At 39.3% G+C, this 20,824-nt stretch overlaps 1 protein-coding gene across 2 annotated transcripts in view; it reads right to left on the reverse strand.

Moving 5' to 3' along the window:
* HECTD4 (HECT domain E3 ubiquitin protein ligase 4) overlaps window positions 1-20,824 on the reverse strand; it is a 241,288-nt gene that overhangs the window by 79,249 nt on the left and 141,215 nt on the right. For both annotated transcript variants that reach the window (XM_089676997.1, XM_089676993.1), the window contains exons 39-43: window positions 19,485-19,687; window positions 19,265-19,400; window positions 13,623-13,805; window positions 8,966-9,130; window positions 1,950-2,119 (exon numbers count right to left, since the gene is read on the reverse strand). In XM_089676997.1, the coding sequence (XP_089533123.1) occupies window positions 1,950-2,119; window positions 8,966-9,130; window positions 13,623-13,805; window positions 19,265-19,400; window positions 19,485-19,687 (857 nt within the window). The remainder of the gene's footprint in view (window positions 1-1,949; window positions 2,120-8,965; window positions 9,131-13,622; window positions 13,806-19,264; window positions 19,401-19,484; window positions 19,688-20,824) is intronic.

Consider the following 20,824-nt stretch of genomic DNA (forward strand, 5'->3'; position numbering starts at 1 on the left):
CTTGTCCTTATAGTTGGGAATGCCACATGCTCTTAGAAGAACTACTGGCAAATATTTTTAGATTGTAAGCTCTAATGAGCAGGGCCCTCTGATTCCTCCTATATTGAATTGCATTGTAACGGTACGGTCTGCCCTCATGTTGTAAAACACTGCACAAACTGTTGGCGCTATATAAATCCTGTATAACACCAAAACAGTATTTGCCTCTTTTTACCCAAAAGCACCTTCACATTGTGGCTGGGAGTACATAAGATCATGGAGGATGCCTGCTGTGCAGTGTGTGTAACTATTAGAACATTCCAAGACAAACAGAAGATATACACTAGAAGGGAACCGAAATGTCAGAAAGTGGGTGAAAATGCTGTTGACTTGCATTAAAGATAGAAGGATCAGTGACTGTTATCCTCATCTAACTTTGGTGTCACTTACCCAGAAGTACTAAGCATCCTGGGAAGCTATAACTAACAGACTGCACTTCACATTTAAAAACAAGTTGCAATGAGAGCTCCCAAATATTTCTAACCTTACAGGAGCCCTTAATATGAAAATCATCAAGTATTTTTTTTTTAGGAAGTTAACACTTACAGCTATTTTGGTCATGTTCACTGTTACGGTATTACATGACTTTCATAAACTTTACTTCACATGGTGTGCAATGTTGTAATCATGGCCTTTTCCATTGAAGAATCTCCATCTTATGCCTAAACCTATATAGCTGACAACATAATAAACATTCCTGCTGTTTGTTTCTTAGGCTATATATAGAAGATAAAGTGCTTAACAAATATTTGTGGGTTCAGGCAGAGTCACAGATGCAAACAAATCAAAGCAAAAAAACACAAACACATTGCAGAAATACTAAGCAAGAAGCATATGTATATACAAGCAATTATCTATACAAAAACACAGTAAAATATGATCAATAATGGAAAACTTAATCATTCCCATATATAACAGAACTAGAAAACAAAATAAAACCTTTTATCCTTTTTATCTGCACATTTGTTTTTTGAAAAAAGAAGTATGGCCTAAGCTTTCTTGGCTGTACTTCTCTTGTGGTTCACAAGATTACACCTTTTACTTTTGTATTCCTTTGACCTAGAGTCCGCTTATAGCTGGCCATTGTCTACTATCAGCTACTGAAGCAGAGACACTCAAGGTTCTGCAAGGAACCCGACAATGTTTATGGGGTTCACCCAGCTGGCTGATTGCTGAGAGCTAGAGCCAGTTGTGCCCAGCCGCCCCTCCACACCCCGGCATTCCAATGGGTGCTAGATGAGCAGAACTGAGAGTGGTGACTGACAGTCTTCACTCTCTGCTCAGAGCAGACCAAGAACTAAATAATTGTCTTTATTCTGTCAGTGTATTTTTCTTGTTACAATGAACATAAAAAAAAAAAAAAAAATCGCCTTGGAAAATAAAAAAATAAAAAAAGTGATCAGTGGTCCTGTGGCCAATGTGGGACAGCTGCAGCATCACACCAAGGCTGCAGCACAGAGGTGAGTATGGATGTTTAATTTTTCCCGATAATCCCCTATTTCTCCTTTAATGCTGTCTGTGGCAACTCCAAAGTACATAGGTGTCAACTTTCAGGCAATTTCTATATGCATAATCACAGGGACACCTCGCACACTAGTGCACTAATGTAGAAAGGTGGGGAGAACATTCATGTTTTCCACACCCAAGAAATGGAGTGGGTGATCAGGACTGCAGGGACAAATGGAGAAAAGCGATCTGAACCGATTGTTCATTCTGTCAGCTAACAGGTCCTGCTGCCCACTTCCCAATTTCTAGTCCTGATATGGGTACGCTTTCTAGAAGGAACTTACATTGCACCTACATATAGCAATATATATTGGCGTTACTGAAAAACAAAATGTGCTGTAATATATAGCAAATAATGACAATTCTTAACACGGAAGGAGCAATGTTAACTGTAGTCTTCTTACCTTGTCCTGATCTCTGCAAGAAGCCGAACTACTGCCATAACTGGAGTTGAGGCGTCTCCTGTTGCAGGAAGTGAGGTGTGAATAGACAGGCATCCCTCCTGGGGAAGTAACATGGACTGGACTGCCTGCACTACCTTCTCAGTAATGGACAGTTTATGGAGAGGCAATGCCTGATGGGGGTGAATGTTGGTGCGGCAAAAATCAAGCAGTTAGTTTCTAGGAAATGAGGGGTGTCATTAACTGGAGCTTTAAATTTACTGTTTAACTCTCCACCATAATCACAGGACGATTACAAGAAGATATTCAATAAAAAGGTGTACTGTCCTCTCCTGTCCTGCCAGACTACTCTGGAGGATTAACAAGTAAAGCAGGAGCCACAGCGGACCACCATTTTATGGCAAAATGAGACACACTGCACCTGTCTGAATAATCCTCTATACAGCACTGACACATGCCACCAGTGGAAGCCTTGTGTCTCTCACATTGCAAAAAGATGTTTACCCAATACAATTGTACATACGCGATGCTTTACCACAAACTCAAGCTACCTTATTCAGACAGATATGCAATGCATCTTATTTTTTTTTTTTGCAAAAAAAAATGAACCACTGTACACTTTACTGTGTCAAACATTTCTAAATATTAACAAAGGAGAAAACTGTGATATCAAATAAGGCCTGGAACCTACACAGAACTATATTTAGCTATAATTATACACTAGGATAAGCAATGAAAAATGTATATATATAAATTTTGCAAAATGATGGTATGACACCATAAATTTTAAATACTCAGAACTTACTATTCTAAAGGCCTGTGAATATTCTGACACTGCACATGAAATATATATATATATATCAATCAGAAGAGAACATAAATTATTGCAGAGCTGGACAGATTAATGTAGCACTCAGGAGTTCTCTGATACAGCAGATGCAGAGTAGTTTCCAGTTCTGCTATGCCCTACTTTCCTCTTGCCCAGTTACTGAAGGTTTTGTATTCCGTAAACCCATTCACGAAGTACAAAGTAACCTTTGAATGGACACAAAAAAAGAAGGGAACTTCATAGCAAAGTGCATCTCACCTGCAAAAATGTTGGGAGTATAGCCATAGCTGTACTCCCAGTGCTTAATAAAAATGTAAAAAAAAAGTGAAGTTCACAAGGTAGTATACACCTCCTTAGAGTTAACCTCTTATAAGAAAGCAGATTTTTAAAAGTTCCACTTTAAAAATAGGATTTTTGTACTCAACGTAAAATCCTATTCCCAGAGTACATTGAGGAATGCAATCTAAAACAGTATTATACCTAAAAACAAAAAGTATATTTTATTGCAGTTTACCAATTCTTAGATGGAATGGTTGTATTAGTATTTTTAGGCCTTTTTCCTTTATTTTTACCTGTTAACTCGACAGCAAGTCTGTTATATTTCTACAGACCAAGCTGTCGAGCAAAAGTGGCAGTTAGAGGGTTGAAATAAACCATATAACACTGATAGGCATGCTTAAAAAGGTCAGCTATTTATCATTTATGTAAAACCTTTGTCCTAAAAGAAAAATAAAATTTGCTGTAACCAATTAAAAAGTATTAGCTGGGGTTTGGATTTTATTTTTAGTCAAGTCTGTCTAAATCTGCTGGTGTAGATAAATTCTCCCCAGATTAATAATGCCATTGTTCAAGGGTGACTTCTGTTGATCTTTCAACCAGAGAGAAGACATCTTAAGACAGGAAGTGTGTTACTGGCCGAATCACCAGGTGAAAAAGAAACAAAAAGGCCTAAAAAAGGAAAAGTAATGCAACCATGGCATTTAAAGATTGGTAAGTTGCAATTACATTTTTCTTTCTGGGTTCATTAGCACTTTAATTAGATTAAGCAACATAGGTGTTATACTGCCACCTACAAGAGAAATGGACAATAGACACAGAAAACGGAAAGCCAGTCCACTTGTGGCTATATCCCACTCCCTCCTCAAACCTGCTCAGTTGTAGAAAAGTCCAAAGAAAGAAAGGAATCATGTGACAGGAGAAAGCTGTGGTGTCCCCTCAATGGACAAAATTTTTTTCTTTTATGGTAAAGTCATTGATGATTGGACATTGGCAAAGCTTACGGGGACAGGCCCCCTGGGTGCCTCCCCAATAACCCTACCCTACGCCTTGAGTCTTCAGTTTTGTACCAAGTTAAGCAGAGTAACCAATGAACAGAAGGGAGGGTGGCCTGTGACCTGTACTGTACTTCAAGATATGAAATTTACAGGCAAGTCAAGATGCCTCTTAAGATATGAGCTTTACAGGCAAAGTATTCATATACCCTGAGACATCTCCAAGCAAAGAATGAGACGGGTGGGCAACAACTAGTCAAAAAGAACTGTGACAAAAGGTCCAACAAGAGTCAACAGACAACTTCAAAGTGCCACTGTAAGAACCTTTTGACCAAAAGCTGCATCCACTGAAAATTGGGCATCCACCTTGTAGAACTTTAATAAAGCATGAACAGAGGAACAGATGGCGGCCTTACACAGCTAGGTGTAACAGTAATGGTTAGAAGCATACCTGTCTAGGACACTGGACTGTATATAAAACAACATATCAGGCCGTGCCACAGCATGGAGTTTGGGTAGAGCTCCCAAGATTTGCACTGATCTAGATGCACAGCTTCTCTTTGTGCCATTAGAGGCACTGATTGAAGAATTTGACGATAAAAACACAATTTTAAAAAATAAAAACAAAAAAACTAAACCAATGTTGTAGAGCTATAGAGGAGATATATCCTCAAAATATTTGCCGGTGTCCAAACCTCTGAAGGTAAGAACCTACAACCCAGGCTCTACACACACTTAGGAAAAGCAAAAACAGAGGGTGCAACAACCTTATGCATTTCCCTTGTGATAGCTTTATTAAAAGGATAAAACAGATGTATACTCCAAAACAGGACACTGTGGATACTAATATGCATGTCTATCTGTGCTAAGTGCCTGGTTCACTGAGCAAGTTCCAATCATGACATGAGAAGACTTTCCAAGTGGCTGACGTGCTTGTTGATGATGTTGCATAGTTGGCCCTTATATACCATATTGGTCACATGACACCCCAAAACAACTGATCCCACTTACAGGTGGGTGGGTTAACATTTGATAAGTACAAATAGCAGCTATACTTCTTATTTCATGTTCACACACATAGATGAATAAAAATATATTAAATAAATAAGGTTAGTAAAAAATAGATGCACTGTAAAAAACCCATACATAACATACCCGATTATGTTCATGCAAATTGGCACACTGTACTAAGGCTCCATGCACACTAGAGGTTTTTTTGTTTTTTTTTGTAAGCTTGAAAAATGCTAGAAAAAAAACGCTGCATGAAAGCACTGATATCAGTGTTTTTTGTGCTGGCTTGTAGTAGCACAGTGTTTAAAAGTGTTTAGGAGCATTAGGGTTTTATTAGTGTTTTTACAGTACATGAAGAAAAAATTTAAATAAATAACACTCAAAAAAACTAAAAAAAAGCAGTTGGGGCGTTTTAGTAGCATTCAGTGTTTTTTTTTTTTTTGCTGGGAAATGTTCCCCAAAACATATTTTTTTCTACTCCTAAACGGGGAAGCTTGAAAACGCTTCTAGCATAAAATAGTGTGCATGAACACATAGGATAACACTAGCTTCTAGGAGCATGAAAAAAAATACTAGTGTGCATGGAGCCTAAATCTGGCCACATGTGTAGCTTGTACATTGCTATGAGGAAAAAAAACAATGCCATTAAAAAGTAAAAAAAACAAAACAAAACAAAAAAAAAAAAAAAACGCAAAAAAAAAAGAAAGATCAAATAACTGCATGCCTGGGGATCCAAAATGGCATGCAGCTTTGATGGAACACATGCTGATCTTCAGTTCCAGCTCCTACTTCAGGTGCGACGTAACTTCCGGTTTCCAGAAGTAGCAGCTGGAACACACGCCCATGCTGCTCTTCTGGCCCTACAGGTTGGAGGGAGGAGCTGTTTTGGCGTGTCATGTAATGTGACAAATATAGTATATAAAAGGCTGACTATGCAACATTGAAGATTGGGAAGAGGGGGATCTTCCCTCGAAACAAGGCAGTCATTTGGAGAGTCAGTGGACCAGGTCACTTAGAAAAGTATGGACACTGAAGTGCTTGGTTTTTCTATGCGATTTGTCAGTATACATCTGTTTTATCCTTTTAATTAATAAAGCGATTGCAAAGATAATGCACAAGACTGGTGCACCCTCTGTGCTTTGCCAGTGTGATTTCTGGGCTTCTCCAGCCCTTAGAGGGCTGCAAAGCGCTGCCAATAGTAGAGTAGCTGAAGAACTGTTATCCTTCATTGCTGGTGCAGAGTACAGGAGGTTTTTTTGGTTTGCATTTTATGAACACTCTGTGTCTTGTACTGTACTATTATTATAATACAATAAAGCAGTGGTCTCCAAACGTTTTAAGCATAGGGTCAGTTTACTGTCCTTCAGGATTTAGGGGGGCTGGACTGTGGCCAGTGGAAGCAGAAAATACCCCAGCATCAGTGGGTAGAAACAATGCCCCATCATTGGTTACAATGGGAGGCCACACTGTTGGTATCAATGGGAGGAAAAGTACCATAGATGGTATCAGTGGGAGGAATGGTGTCCCATCATGGATGAAATCGTGCCCCAAGTGCCAGATTAAGGCTATGAAAGGGCCACATCCGGCCCCCCTGCCGCAGTTTAGAGACCGCTGCAATAAAGCACAGCAGAAGGGAAGAGAACATTCATTCTCCTTGAGGACAATAAGAAAAACTAAGCAAATGTGAGGTGGGTAAGGTTATAGCCTCAAGGGGTTGGCCTTCAGTGTCCTCCGTGTATAGATTGCATTTCCCATATAGGAAGCACTAATCACCTAGGATGCCTATCACCATCAAGCTGTGTTCCTCAATGGAGTGAACCTGATAGGAATTTAAGAAGAGGTGTATAAGAAATTTTAACTACTGCGCGGCACAGAATAACTAAAGAGAAGGGGGAGGGGGGGCGGCAAAGAGACTGTAGAAAGCCAAAAATTGTGCCCATGTCTATATGCCTGTTTAATTAGCTCTTGCTGTGACAAATGTGGCACACACCAGTTTGTTGCATGCTGTTGGTGATGTAAGTCTGAGTAAACATTTCAGCGTAAATCCGATGTTCCATTGGGATCCTCCTACATTTTCTCCTTTTCCTCTACTTCCAGCACTTTCACTTCCCTGACTATCCATACACATCCCCCTCTCATTTCCTTAGTGCAGGGCTAATCATCACTGCCTGCCCCTTGTCAATACAGTATTTCTGCCACTTTAGTAATGGTGTATATTTTAGAACTTGTTAATTTGGCACACGGAGAATGCAACAATATTTTCACTTTAAAACTGATGTATTTTCCTTTGTTAATTGCCCCCCAGTGTTTGATTTTAGGTTTGCTTCAAAGGAAACCGTTAATTGACATAAACATGGGGTCCATCATTGCTTACCTCAGAATGCAAGCTAGCATAGCTGTAATGGTGACTCCTTGGTTTTAATAAAAAAAAGGACCTCGACAATTTTTTATTTGCTGCATACTTATTCTAAGTCACTAATTCAGAACTGAAGCTAGAGACAGCCAGGTGGCATGAATTTTTGCTGATTGCAACGGTAGCATACATATTGATCCCGTGATAGGTGTATGCAAAATAAATTAGGCAGCTGAATATGCAATCTGTCAATGCTTGTTGCCTAGGAGTCTTTAATAGTTTTGTAGACACTGACATCAAGCTCATAGTTAAGTGTCCGACTGACGTCAGAGCTCTTTTTCCACAGTCTATGTCCCACTGGGGAGATTTACCTTCACTTCATGTCCCATAGCCAAACGGGAAGTGAGGGGAAATCCATACATATTAAGGAACTCCTTGGGGACCCCCAAGTTACCAGAACTAGTGTCTCCATTGGATGATTTCCCCTCTTACTTTTCTGGAGGCAACCCAAATTTGGGATTTTCATTTACTTTCAATGACAATGGTAAACAGGACAAACGGAGAGGATGAATCTCCTTAAAGGGGTCACAGATAGCAATGAAATCTGACAGGTGTCCAATCCCTCTCCACTTCATCCAAAACTAAGAAAATAAATGAAAATTTGCCTTTAGTTATATTTTAATTTGTCTCATTGTTCAGTGATCCGGTTTATACTAAAGCTACTATATCAGAATTACAGCCATGGAGCTAATATATTCTGTAACATAATCCCCTATACTTCTTTTATGAAGGTTTTATTCAAAGTAGATGACAAAGGAAACAAGTGACAGTCAGTAGATCGTCTTCTTTTCAACCACAGTGTATATACATGGATTGAAATTTGGACGGTCCCTACTAAATGAACTAAGTGTCAGGGATGGGCAAGACTTGAGCGGGGAATAGTTTTTTAGTATGAAATGCATGTTTAAATATTTCATGCCAACTATTATTATACAGGATTTATATAGCGCCAACAGTTTGCACAGCTCTTTACAAAATAAAGGGGGACAGTACATTTACATACAAAAGAAATAGGAGGACCCTGCTCATGGAGCTTACAACTCTATCGTACAAAAAGCCTAGGACATTATGCCTATGCTTTCAAACATGTTCAAAGGTGTTCTGCTGGTCCAGAATCCTGGGTGTTTCATTATTCTAAATCCACTTTTCCTGTTCAAAAGGGAAGGGGTGTGGAGCTCCAAGTGTGTTTGAAAAACATCTATTGAGACCACCAAATATACAACTGTCCTTATGAAGGGGTGGGGGGGGGGGGTGACTTCAAGGTTCAATAACAGATTCCAAGGAACATTGAAATACACTAACCCACAGCAATAAAATTTAATTTTTGGCTGTTTTCTACTGGTATCTGCACTTTGCCTAATCAAACAATTTTAACCTTCATCACAGCAAAGTAGATATACACACATGCACTTAAAAACAGACATATAAATATGATAAACACACAGGCTAAATACACCACAACAACATGTACATTTACTATGATGACAATCCTTACCTCCGAGCGAGGAACACTGAGCCTAAACAATGGGATTGACAGCGTGTCAGAGGCCTTTGAGGATTTTCTAAAATCAAGGGATGGAAATTTCACAGTTGCAATACCCTCTTGTTCATTTATAGATACAACCACTCCAATACTCCCAGAAATTCCTTTACCAAGTACCTAATTGAAAAAAATATTAATACAATCTGAATGTAGCTTAGCAAGCAAACACAAGAAGCAACATAAAATGCACATCTTTTAACATACCACCAGCAGAATTTCAAAAAATAACACGCTTTCCATAAAAAAAAAAAAAAAAGTATTAAAAATACTTTCAAGGAAGACGGATATCTCCAACAATACACATGGGGGAACAGTCTGTGGTCCCTTGTCCTCCATGGTGTGACCACATGCAGTGGATATAAAAAGTCTACACACCCCTACTAAAATGTCAGGTTTCTGTGATGTAAAAAAATGAGACAAAAGGTAAATCATTTCAGAACTTTTTCCCCCTTTAATGTAACCTATAAACTGTACAACTCAGTTGAACAACAAACTGAAATCTTTTAGGTGGAGGGAAGTAAAAATAAAAAACTAAAATAATACGGTTGCACAAGTGTGCACACCCTTAAACTAATTGTTGAAGCACCTTTTGATTTTATTACAGCACTCAGTCTCTTTGGGTATGAGTCTATCAGCATGGCACATTTTGACTTGAGAAATATTTGCCCACTCTTTCTTGCAAAAACACTCCAAATCTGTCAGATTGTGAGGGCATCAGCTGTGCACAGCCCTCTTCAGATCACCCCACAGATTTTCGATTGGATTCAGGTTTGGGCTCTGGCTGGGCCATTCCAAAACTGTAATCTTCCAGTGAAGCCATTCCTTTGTTGATTTGGATGTATGCTTTGGGTAGTTGTCATGATGAAAGATGAAGTTCCTCTTCATGTTCAGCTTTCTAGCAGAAGCCTGAAGGTTTTGTGCCAATATTGACTGCTATTTGGAACTGTTCATAATTCCCTCTACCTTGACTAAGGCCCCAGTTCCAGATGAAGAAAAACAGCCCCAAAGCATGATGCCGCCACCACCACGCTTCACTGTGGGTATGTGTTGTTTTTGCGCCAAACATATCTTTTGGAACTATGGTCAAAAAGTTCAACCTTGGTCTCATCAGACCATAACACATTTTCCCACATGCTTTTGGGAGACTTCAGATGGGTTTTTTTGCAAAATTTAGCCGGGCTTGGATGTTTTTCTTTGTAAGAAAAGGCTTTTGTCTTGCCACTCTACCCCATAGCCCAGACATATGAAGACTATGGGACATTATTGTTTTACAGAGCCAGTACTTGCCAGATATTCCTGCAGCTTCTTTATTGTTGCTGTAGGACTCTTGGCACCCTCCCAGACCAGCTTTCTTCTTGTCTTTTCATCAATTTTGGAGGGATGTCCAATTCTTGGTAATGTCAAGGTTGTGTCATATTTTCTCCACTTGATGATGACTGTCTTCACGGTGTTCCATGGTATATCTAATGCCTTGGAAATACTTTTGTACCCTTCTCCTGACTGATACCTTTTAACAATGAGATCCCTCTGATGTGTGGAAGCTCTCTGCAGACCAAGGCTTTTGCTGTAGGAATGCAACTAAGAAAATGTCAGGAAAGACCTACTAGAACAGCTGAACTTTATATGGGGTTAATCAGAGGCACTTTAAATGATGGCAGGTGTACTGACTCCTATTTAACATGATTTTGAATGTAATTCTGAATCCAGCTACGTCCTCAGTTATTAGAGGATGTGCACACTTCAGCAACCACATTATTTTAGTTTTTTATGTTTACTCCCCCCCCTAAAAGATTTCCGTTTGTTTTTCAATTGAGTTGTACAGTTTATAGGTCACATTAAAGAGTTTTGAAATGATTTATCTTTGTCTAATTTTTTTACATCACAGAAACCTGACATTTTAACAGGGTGTAGACTTTTTGTATTCACTGTACCTCTGAAACAGTACAGAGATAGAACACCCTCATCAACCAACAATGACTTGGAATCTGTGGTGCTTGAGTGTGTCTATGGGGTGGTTATGTTGACTGGCTGGAGACATTTTTAAGAAGAGGCTGTGCAGCACAGGGCAGGAAGCACCAAAACTGATCACTGGAACCCTGTTATTAACCTCCCTAGCGGTCTGATTATGTCCATATTTCTTTGCTCAAAGCGGTACATTTTTTTGCATGGAAATATATTTTTTTTTATTGTAGGCCTGTAATTTTTAGGAATAACTCACTGAAATCTGTCCGAACAAGTCTAGTAAACATTCCTGGTAGGATAAAACTTGAAACAGGAAATCATAAATTATAATTTAATAAATAATCATAAAAAATATTATGATAATAAATTTAATTCAATAATATAATCAAACCAAAAACACTGAAATTTGAAATATAGTGCCAAGTTCGCACATCACTGAGCAAAGTCGCAAAATCGTTTTCAGTGTCTGATGACTAATTTCCCCACGAATCATTATCACTCAATTCTGCAAGTGGTTCTGATTTACTATCGCTGATCTCTAGCTGGTCTAAAACCGCTTTTGACCTAAAGAGATGCTTTTTGGGCGCCATGGACTTTTCCAAGTTTCCAGGCAGAAAGAACAGTCAAAATGCAGGCAGGGCACAGGAGAAAGCACTCGGGATAAAATGTATGTGAAATGGTTTGATACAGTAATGTTATACTATGTGATTTTAGGGAATGTCACTTTTTGTCATTTTTAAATTTCCCGCCGTTCCGTCCCCCGTACGTCCCGACGCTTGCAGGGGTCGGAACCCAGATGACAGATGCCGGCATCCGCCGGATTACATTGCCAGGGACACTGCAGGAGGGACATCGCGGGAGCGCAGGACAAGGTAAGTGATCGAGGGATCATGGAGCAGCGCTGCATGGTAAGCCCGAGTGTAGCTCGGGGTTACCACTTGTGGTACTGAAACTTTACCCCGAGCTACACTCGGGAATACCGCCAGGGGGGTTAAGCAAATATACTCCATTCTAGTGCAAAAAATGGAGCCCTGAAGTTCACATGCACTAAAAACACACATATCCTTTAAAATAGAAGTACAGTCAAAGCTCGTTTGGCTGTACTTCTGTGAATCACAGGAGTCCAGTTCGCTCTGCACTCCTGTGACTTGTTTTAAGGTGACAGCAGACTACAGTTTGCTGTTGGCTGATGTCACTCTGCTGGTCCAGGCTGGGGAAAGATCCCGACCACATGGTCGGGATCCACCCAAGTGCCTGGACTGGCAACCTGGCTCAGCCTCTCAGAGAGCCGATGAGACCCTGAGACAGCCCTCCCGCCCTCTCCACAGCCCATCGTTACAGTGAGCACCAGGGGAGGGCAGAGCAGTGAGCGGTGACTGACCGTCACCACTCTTGGCTCAGAGCACCAGGGAAAACTGAGCGATCAGTGTTGTCCGATTGCTCAGCTCTCTTAGAGCTGGTGGGGGCCACATGCAGCATCCAATCAATGCTGCATCCACCTAGGTAAGTAAGAATTTGAAAAATAAAAAAATATACTTCTATTCTAAAACAGGGTTGGATCAGATAAAATAGTTTTGTAGGTCTGGTTTATGCAAACCTCATTTTTTATTTTGCTTATTAATAGCAATATCATTTTTAGAATCATCACAAGAGGGCAAAAGGTAGAGATGTGAAAACATTATGTATGTGTAATTAAATAATTGGGGTGTGAGGAAAATGCACTGGTGCCTATCAGTGGAGGCTTAGTTGCAGGTGATCTGCAGCACATATGCTAACATCTAGAAGAAATCCATATGAGAAACCATCCTATAGGAAAATGCCCTATCAGTAACTATGTGAGAAACTGCCCCATTAGTGATTGCCATGTAAGTGACCACAATAGGGGAATTTTTATCTTACATGCAGACCAGTGAAGAATACTCTTCCCACTGTGGCTGGGGAGGTGGATAGATCTTTTTGTCTTGAGGATGCACACTAGGTTAGGGGTGGGCAGGACAGAAATGAGGAAACGTGCAGCACTTTTGGTACCACGCTACCGAGAGGTGGATGACTCTTAGAAACCTCACTAACCTCTTTTAGTCTACTTTAATACATAGAACAAAATCACTATACTAAGTCCTTCTTTTGGGGTATGACCTAAACAGCTATGTGCTAAGCAGAAATGGTCAGATGTAAGCAACAGTGCTGTAGATGATATATAGAAAAAAGATGCAGTATTGAGGAGTGTATAGTTGTGTGATGAACAAGAATAATTCTCAACATCATCTTGTACTAGAATGCTTCATCTAACTTGTGGATCCAAAAATGCAGCTTCAAACAAAAAAGTAATATAAAGGGATTTCATTCTTTTCATTTATAAATACAAAATGTAGCTAGCTAATAAGGACTATGTCCTAAATTTTAGAAGGATGGTTGGTAAAGAAATTCCCTATTGGCATTTGGGCCTTAGATAAGTGGGAAAGTAAAACATGTGTCTGTCTTTTGATACTGGCAACACTTATATTGAAAATATACAAACTTTATTTCAAAATGAAGACCATGGTATGTAAAATGTTAATATATGTGAACAGCACATCATGTGTAGATACTGTTATCAAGTCCTTGTTTTAATTCTGAAATGTTATTTGTAAAATGCAAACCATGTTACCTGAACCTCTGAACCTATTTTAATAGTCTCCTTGAACCCTCCAAGGGCACAGAGAGCTGCCACAGCTTGTCTAGCTATGCCCTGCAACTTGGCCAGCTTTCTGCTGCTCCCGCTACCATTCTCCAGGATGCTCTCTGCATACTTGCCCAGCTGAGGGATATGCATTAGGGCACGGGACAAGACCTGTATAAACAAAAGAAAAAACTAACATTATTCCAACAGTGAACTCTATTGAAAATATACAATGTGTACACACACACACACATATAGAGTTACAAGACACATTCTGCTGAAAGAAATCTAACAAGTAGCATGGTTCCCTCAATTAAGCCAAAGCAGTAGCACTCACCACAGTACATATATTAACCACTTGCCCTCCAAAGATTTACCCCCCTCCCCCCACCCCATCCCCAATGACCAGGCCATTTTCTGCTATTTGGCAAACAAAATGTATGCCCTTTTTTCACACAAATAGTGCTTTCTTTTGGTGGTATTTGATCACCAATGAGCTTTTTATTTTTTGCGATATAAACGAAAAAAGACTTAAAATATTGAGAAAAAAAACCCCACAATATTTTTTACTTTTGTTTATAAAAAAAATATATAGTAAACTCAGTGTTAGTCATAAATTTAGGCCAAAATGTATTCTGCTACATATAAAAATGAAATAGTGAGCGCCAAAGAGATAATAGAAGTAAAGCGACCATGCACAGAAAGGTAACCAATAGAACACCTTAAAACTGACAATAATAAACAAATGAGTGCAGCGCTAAAATAAGTTGTGAACCAAATAAAATATCAATAAAAAATCTATAAAAAGTCCTAATGTAATTGGTGATAGTAACAAGATGCCTCCTGTAGTGGTGTGACCCTCCTGCGCTCAAAATAATGTGTTTAAACAATTAACAAATAAATGAACCCCAAACAGCTGCTAGCATTAAATCATATACCAGTGATCAAGTGAATATAAACCTAATAAATGCTGCGCTACATTCAAAAATTAAAGTGAATGTGGAATACAATGACATAAATCAATATATTGACAATAAAAACCATATAAATGCTGTGCTACATTCAAACTAATTAAAGTGAATGTGGAATAGGATAAAAAAAACAATAATAATAAATATAATAAAAAGGTGCTAAGTGATAACACAAAAATAATAACAAAACGCAAAACATAAATCAATACGCATGTGCATGAAAACACATACATATATAACATCACACGTGCACAATGTGAAGTGAAGTAATATCTAAATAATATACGCAAACTCAAAGTCCAATAATGAAATATTAAGTGAAAAAAGTCCAATATTGGAATATTAAAGGTGAAAAAATTAATGATTTTGGTAGAATTGTGTTTCCAATATACTGTAAGGTGACCACAGGTGAAACAAAAAAACCGTGCAGGTATCTGGGTGTAGATAACTTGTGAATCCAACCACCTTCTGGATTAGCCTCTCACCTCAACTCTTCGACCCTTGCGGGTCACAGAGCAGTATGGATCCCTCTCACAGATCCTCCAGGCACCAAGGCACTCCAGAACCACTTCTCAGGATACAATATTCCCACTCAGCTCTTCTTCAAGTGTAGATGAAATATCACTTTCCCAGAACAAAACAAACGGATCCTCCCATAGTGCAGTAAGGTTTATTATACCATAGGAACATCACATGTATAATAAAATAACTCACGTAGCAGCCAGTCCACATTAAACCCTCATGCTCTCAATTGAGGATATGTGTATATGAGTTGGGTGTACAGCTGAATCCACAGGTGTACCAAGATGGCCGCCACGCCGGAAATACGTCACCGCGCTACGCCGACGCGTTACGTCACAATATCACGTGACTTCATCAGGGCTGTCAATCACAGTGACGATAGCTCTTTAAATACCCGGCCAAGACAACAGGAACCGCCCACGTCAGCATTCCATTCAGCCTAATCGCAACGATACTTCCTGCAGCCATTAAACTGAAGACCACTGGGGACTATAATGCAAGGATGCCAGACTTACATCTACAATGGGCACATTTACACAGAAAAGTGTATAATGATGCACCAGAGAGAGATAACAAAAATGTAACGATTCTACAGCAGGCACATTTACACAGGGGAAAAGGATGTATTATAATGTACCAACCTGCAATGTGAGTTATATTAAACAGAAAAACCTAATGACCATTCCCTTTTAAAATATTTTAATAGTTATTAAAGAAATTTTGTTATTAAAAAATTGAATTAAAATGTATAGAAAGGACCATATCTCACATAATTATAGACCAAACATAATGATCCATAACCATGTATGCCAATAAACAGCCAATACCTATTATTAATAAAATTGTCACAAAACGGAAATATACATATACTACTTGAGATGGTGCTATGGGTATAGATCTTTTAATTTTTAATTTTTAATTTTTATTTTTAATTTTGATTATGTAAACTCATGCTTTCGGATAGTATATGTGTGTGTGAGTTTATCCGTAATTGCCCTTTATGTGCTGGTAAAGGATGTAGTTACCAATTAAAAGCAATAATCTCTGTTCTATATATATAAATATTCCAAAAACTATTAAAATATTCTCATTAATGAAATATTTAAATATTTCTTTTATTTTAATTTTAATATATTTTTATGATTATCCAAATTGTAGGATTATATATACACGTATGCGTCCTTACACGCAGAAGTATATGTATATTTCCGTTTTGTGACAATTTTATTAATAATAGGTATTGGCTGTTTATTGGCATACATGGTTATGGATCATTATGTTTGGTCTATAATTATGTGAGATATGGTCCTTTCTATACATTTTAATTCAATTTTTTAATAACAAAATTTCTTTAATAACTATTAAAATATTTTAAAAGGGAATGGTCATTAGGTTTTTCTGTTTAATATAACTCACATTGCAGGTTGGTACATTATAATACATCCTTTTCCCCTGTGTAAATGTGCCTGCTGTAGAATCGTTACATTTTTGTTATCTCTCTCTGGTGCATCATTATACACTTTTCTGTGTAAATGTGCCCATTGTAGATGTAAGTCTGGCATCCTTGCATTATAGTCCCCAGTGGTCTTCAGTTTAATGGCTGCAGGAAGTATCGTTGCGATTAGGCTGAATGGAATGCTGACGTGGGCGGTTCCTGTTGTCTTGGCCGGGTATTTAAAGAGCTATCGTCACTGTGATTGACAGCCCTGATGAAGTCACGTGATATTGTGACGTAACGCGTCGGCGTAGCGCGGTGACGTATTTCCGGCGTGGCGGCCATCTTGGTACACCTGTGGATTCAGCTGTACACCCAACTCATATACACATATCCTCAATTGAGAGCATGAGGGTTTAATGTGGACTGGCTGCTACGTGAGTTATTTTATTATACATGTGATGTTCCTATGGTATAATAAACCTTACTGCACTATGGGAGGATCCGTTTGTTTTGTTCTGGGAAAGTGATATTTCATCTACACTTGAAGAAGAGCTGAGTGGGAATATTGTATCCTGAGAAGTGGTTCTGGAGTGCCTTGGTGCCTGGAGGATCTGTGAGAGGGATCCATACTGCTCTGTGACCCGCAAGGGTCGAAGAGTTGAGGTGAGAGGCTAATCCAGAAGGTGGTTGGATTCACAAGTTATCTACACCCAGATACCTGCACGGTTTTTTTGTTTCACCTGTGGTCACCTTACAGTATATTGGAAACACAATTCTACCAAAATCATTAATTTTTTCACCTTTAATATTCCAATATTGGACTTTTTTCACTTAATATTTCATTATTGGACTTTGAGTTTGCGTATATTATTTAGATATTACTTCACTTCACATTGTGCACGTGTGATGTTATATATGTATGTGTTTTCATGCACATGCGTATTGATTTATGTTTTGCGTTTTGTTATTATTTTTGTGTTATCACTTAGCACCTTTTTATTATATTTATTATTATTGTTTTTTTTATCCTATTCCACATTCACTTTAATTAGTTTGAATGTAGCACAGCATTTATATGGTTTTTATTGTCAATATATTGATTTATGTCATTGTATTCCACATTCACTTTAATTTTTGAATGTAGCGCAGCATTTATTAGGTTTATAAGATGCCTCCTGTGCTATGGTGACATTGGACCCGGTATCAGTGCAAAGTTGATAAGGTAAGTCGCACTCACCAGACGCGCATAATATTTGCGCCTTGTAATAATAATCCAGATGTCATCAGGTAGAGAACTGGTTTGGAGATGCTCTTCCCTCTTATGGGATAGTGGGTCATCACATTGGATGCTAAGAGGCTGATGAAGACACTCTTCGTCCACTAGATGTCCCTCTCTCTAGTAGGTATCTCTCAGGGTGTTTAGGTATCCTCTAGGAAGTACTGGTTCGTCCCTGGTATAGCGAGTCTGCAAGCTAAAAAGCTCCCCCAAGGGGTAGGGATAAAGGTGCTTCCATAGTGTAGTAAAAGTGATAAAAAACTTTATTGTGATGCATCAAGGCAGGTGATAAAATAGCAGACAGGAATCAGTGAAGACTAACCATCTGATAATCTAAGATGGCCGCCGGAGCTCCATGTTGCTCCGGTGGCGTGACATCATGGTGTGATGTGGCTCCTCCTAATGCGTATTGTGTTTGAGCACGATACGCGTTAGGAGGAGCCACATCACGTCGTGACGTCAAGCCGCCGGAGCAACGTGGAGCTCCGGTGGCCATCTTAGATTATCAGATGGTTAGTCTTCACTGATTCCTGTCTGCTATTTTATCACCTGCCTTGATGCATCACAATAAAGTTTTTTATCACACTTACTACACTATGGAAGTACCTTTATACCTACCCCTTGGGGGAGCTTCTAAGCCTGCAGACTGTGGGGGTGATCAACGACATATAGCGTGAGTGTGATAATGTGCAGGCAATCTAACGCTAGCTGACCCTGGCTGGGAGGGGCACCGACTCTGATGCTATCTGACGTCACTAGTGGCAGTAATACAGTGACCAGTGAAAAATTCTATATACTGACACTATACGAATGGCACTAGCTGGGTGACGGGGTGATCAAAGGGTTAATAGGGGCGATAAAAAAGTTAAATGTGCTAATCTACCGTGTGTGTGTAAAATGTAGTGGTTTTACTTAGTGCCGTGTTCTCTCTTCTCTCCCTGGGTGGCATAGCTGGCAGCGGGGCACGCACTCATGCACAGAAATAGAAAAGGGATGTAAGATTCACCTGCTTTGCCAAGAGCTGCCACTCGCTTGCACATTGTTGGCAGGCGGGCGATAAGTTATATTTTGAGAATTTTATAAATTTTTTACTTTTTTTTTTTAAACATGACTTTTCTTTAAAAAAAAAAAAACTTACATCAGAGTTCTGCAATGTTACGATAGTAACACTGTACTGCTCTGTGGGGGTGATCAGGGATTTTTTTGGGGTTTTTTTTTTTTTTACACTTTGCATTGCATGAGCAATGAAGATCATCGCACCTAGTCGCCCCCGTGTTGACAAAAGACCAGCAACGTACCCTGTAGCTACCAGCCATGCACAGTACACTGTGGGCAGGCGGCCCGATAGTGGTCAATAGGTTAGTTGGTCAACAAATGATGTTTTGAAAACCCAGACTAACAAGCCAATGGCTTTTTTTTTTACCTTTTCTGCAGTTGTTGTCCATATCTGTGCTGCATTAGACTCTGGCGCCATCAGCAAACTGTGGAGTAAAGCAATAACTTCTGCAGCCATACTATTTGCAACATGTCCACTGATGAAAGGACGCACAGGATCAGTTCTACAAAAATAAGTTTGAAACAATTTTAAAAAAGAATTAAATATTTATTTACTATTATTTTACGAAAGCAGGCAGCCTTTGTACCTGGCAAGCTCCGAATTCCTCTCTCTGCAGATAGAGGTTTGCGCAGTTTTCTTTTTGTCTCCAGTAGAAAGGCCACTAGCAGTTTCAGGACTCACTGTCTCCACTGGTGGCCCAACACTTACAATTAAACCAGACTGGGCCCATTTGGTGGCTTTCCGTAAAGCAGCAGCAGTCTCCTCAGTGATCACTTCACAGCAGCCACTCTGAAGAAAACCCAGACAGTAATAACATTAAACAAAACAAAACATTTTAATCAAATATACACAAACACAACACTTTTGTAATGAGGAACACACAGGTCTCCACAGTAAGTTCTATTTTATCGCTGAAATCTGGGGGCTTACAGTATATTCTTCAAAACCAAAAGGTTAGTTTTGCATAATAGTCTGTGGTGCCAAGTATTGCTTCAAAATCCAAGGCAAGAGTTGGCAACGGGATAAATACACCCAGGGTCACTGTAGTCTTTATATATATATATATATATATATATATATATATATATATATATATATATATATATATATATATATTTATTATAAAGTCAGGGCAGGCAATATGATGGCAAGAGGGACGGTTTCTGTGCAGGATCTACTAAGGTAACTAAGAAAATACAGTGGCCAAAGCGCTGGATCAGTAAAAACTAGGTAACTCTTATTAAGCAAAATATCTAACCTTACACTGAGGTTGGAGGCAAACAAGTGAAGCACAATGGATCAGCAGCAAGCTGTGGGGGGGCCAGCGATTACTTAGCAACGTGAGAGCAAGCAGAACTGCCACATACCATGCCTCTGTCGGTGTTGGATTGGATTCCCTCTGTCTCTCCGTGCTATGGACCAACCACAGTGATTAGTGGGCCCGACACTTTTTACTGATCCAGCGCTTTGGCCATTGTGTTTTCTCTATGTTCCATGGATCCTCCCTGATCTATTACCGCCTGGAGCTGTGGATCTAGAACTCATGTGTCCATGTATTGCACACACAACTAGCTTGGTCTTTATCCTTTGCTGAATTGCAGATCCACTGCATCCTCTTTACAGCCACTTCATTAGCAGTTCATTACCAGTTGCTGTTTTTCTTTGTTTTTCATTTATGGAGCCAGTATCGATGAACTCTTAATGTGTTGCCCAGCTATTCTACGTGTGAGAGCTTGTCTTAGGGCACATGGTATTTGTTTTGAGGCAATAAAGAAGCAAATGGATGCAGAGCAGCCCTAAAAGGAACCTGAGAGCTGCCACTGCTGGCCTGTTTGTAGAGGCACATGCCCCCCCCCACCCCCATCAGTCGTACTTATTGAGCTGAATCACACTATGACCCATAGAAACATTTAGGTTCAGTTTTCA

The sequence above is a fragment of the Staurois parvus genome, unplaced genomic scaffold (genome assembly GCF_062004578.1).
Source record: "Staurois parvus isolate SC_StPar_1 unplaced genomic scaffold, SC_StPar_1.0 ptg000014l, whole genome shotgun sequence".
Taxonomy (NCBI): domain Eukaryota; kingdom Metazoa; phylum Chordata; class Amphibia; order Anura; family Ranidae; genus Staurois; species Staurois parvus.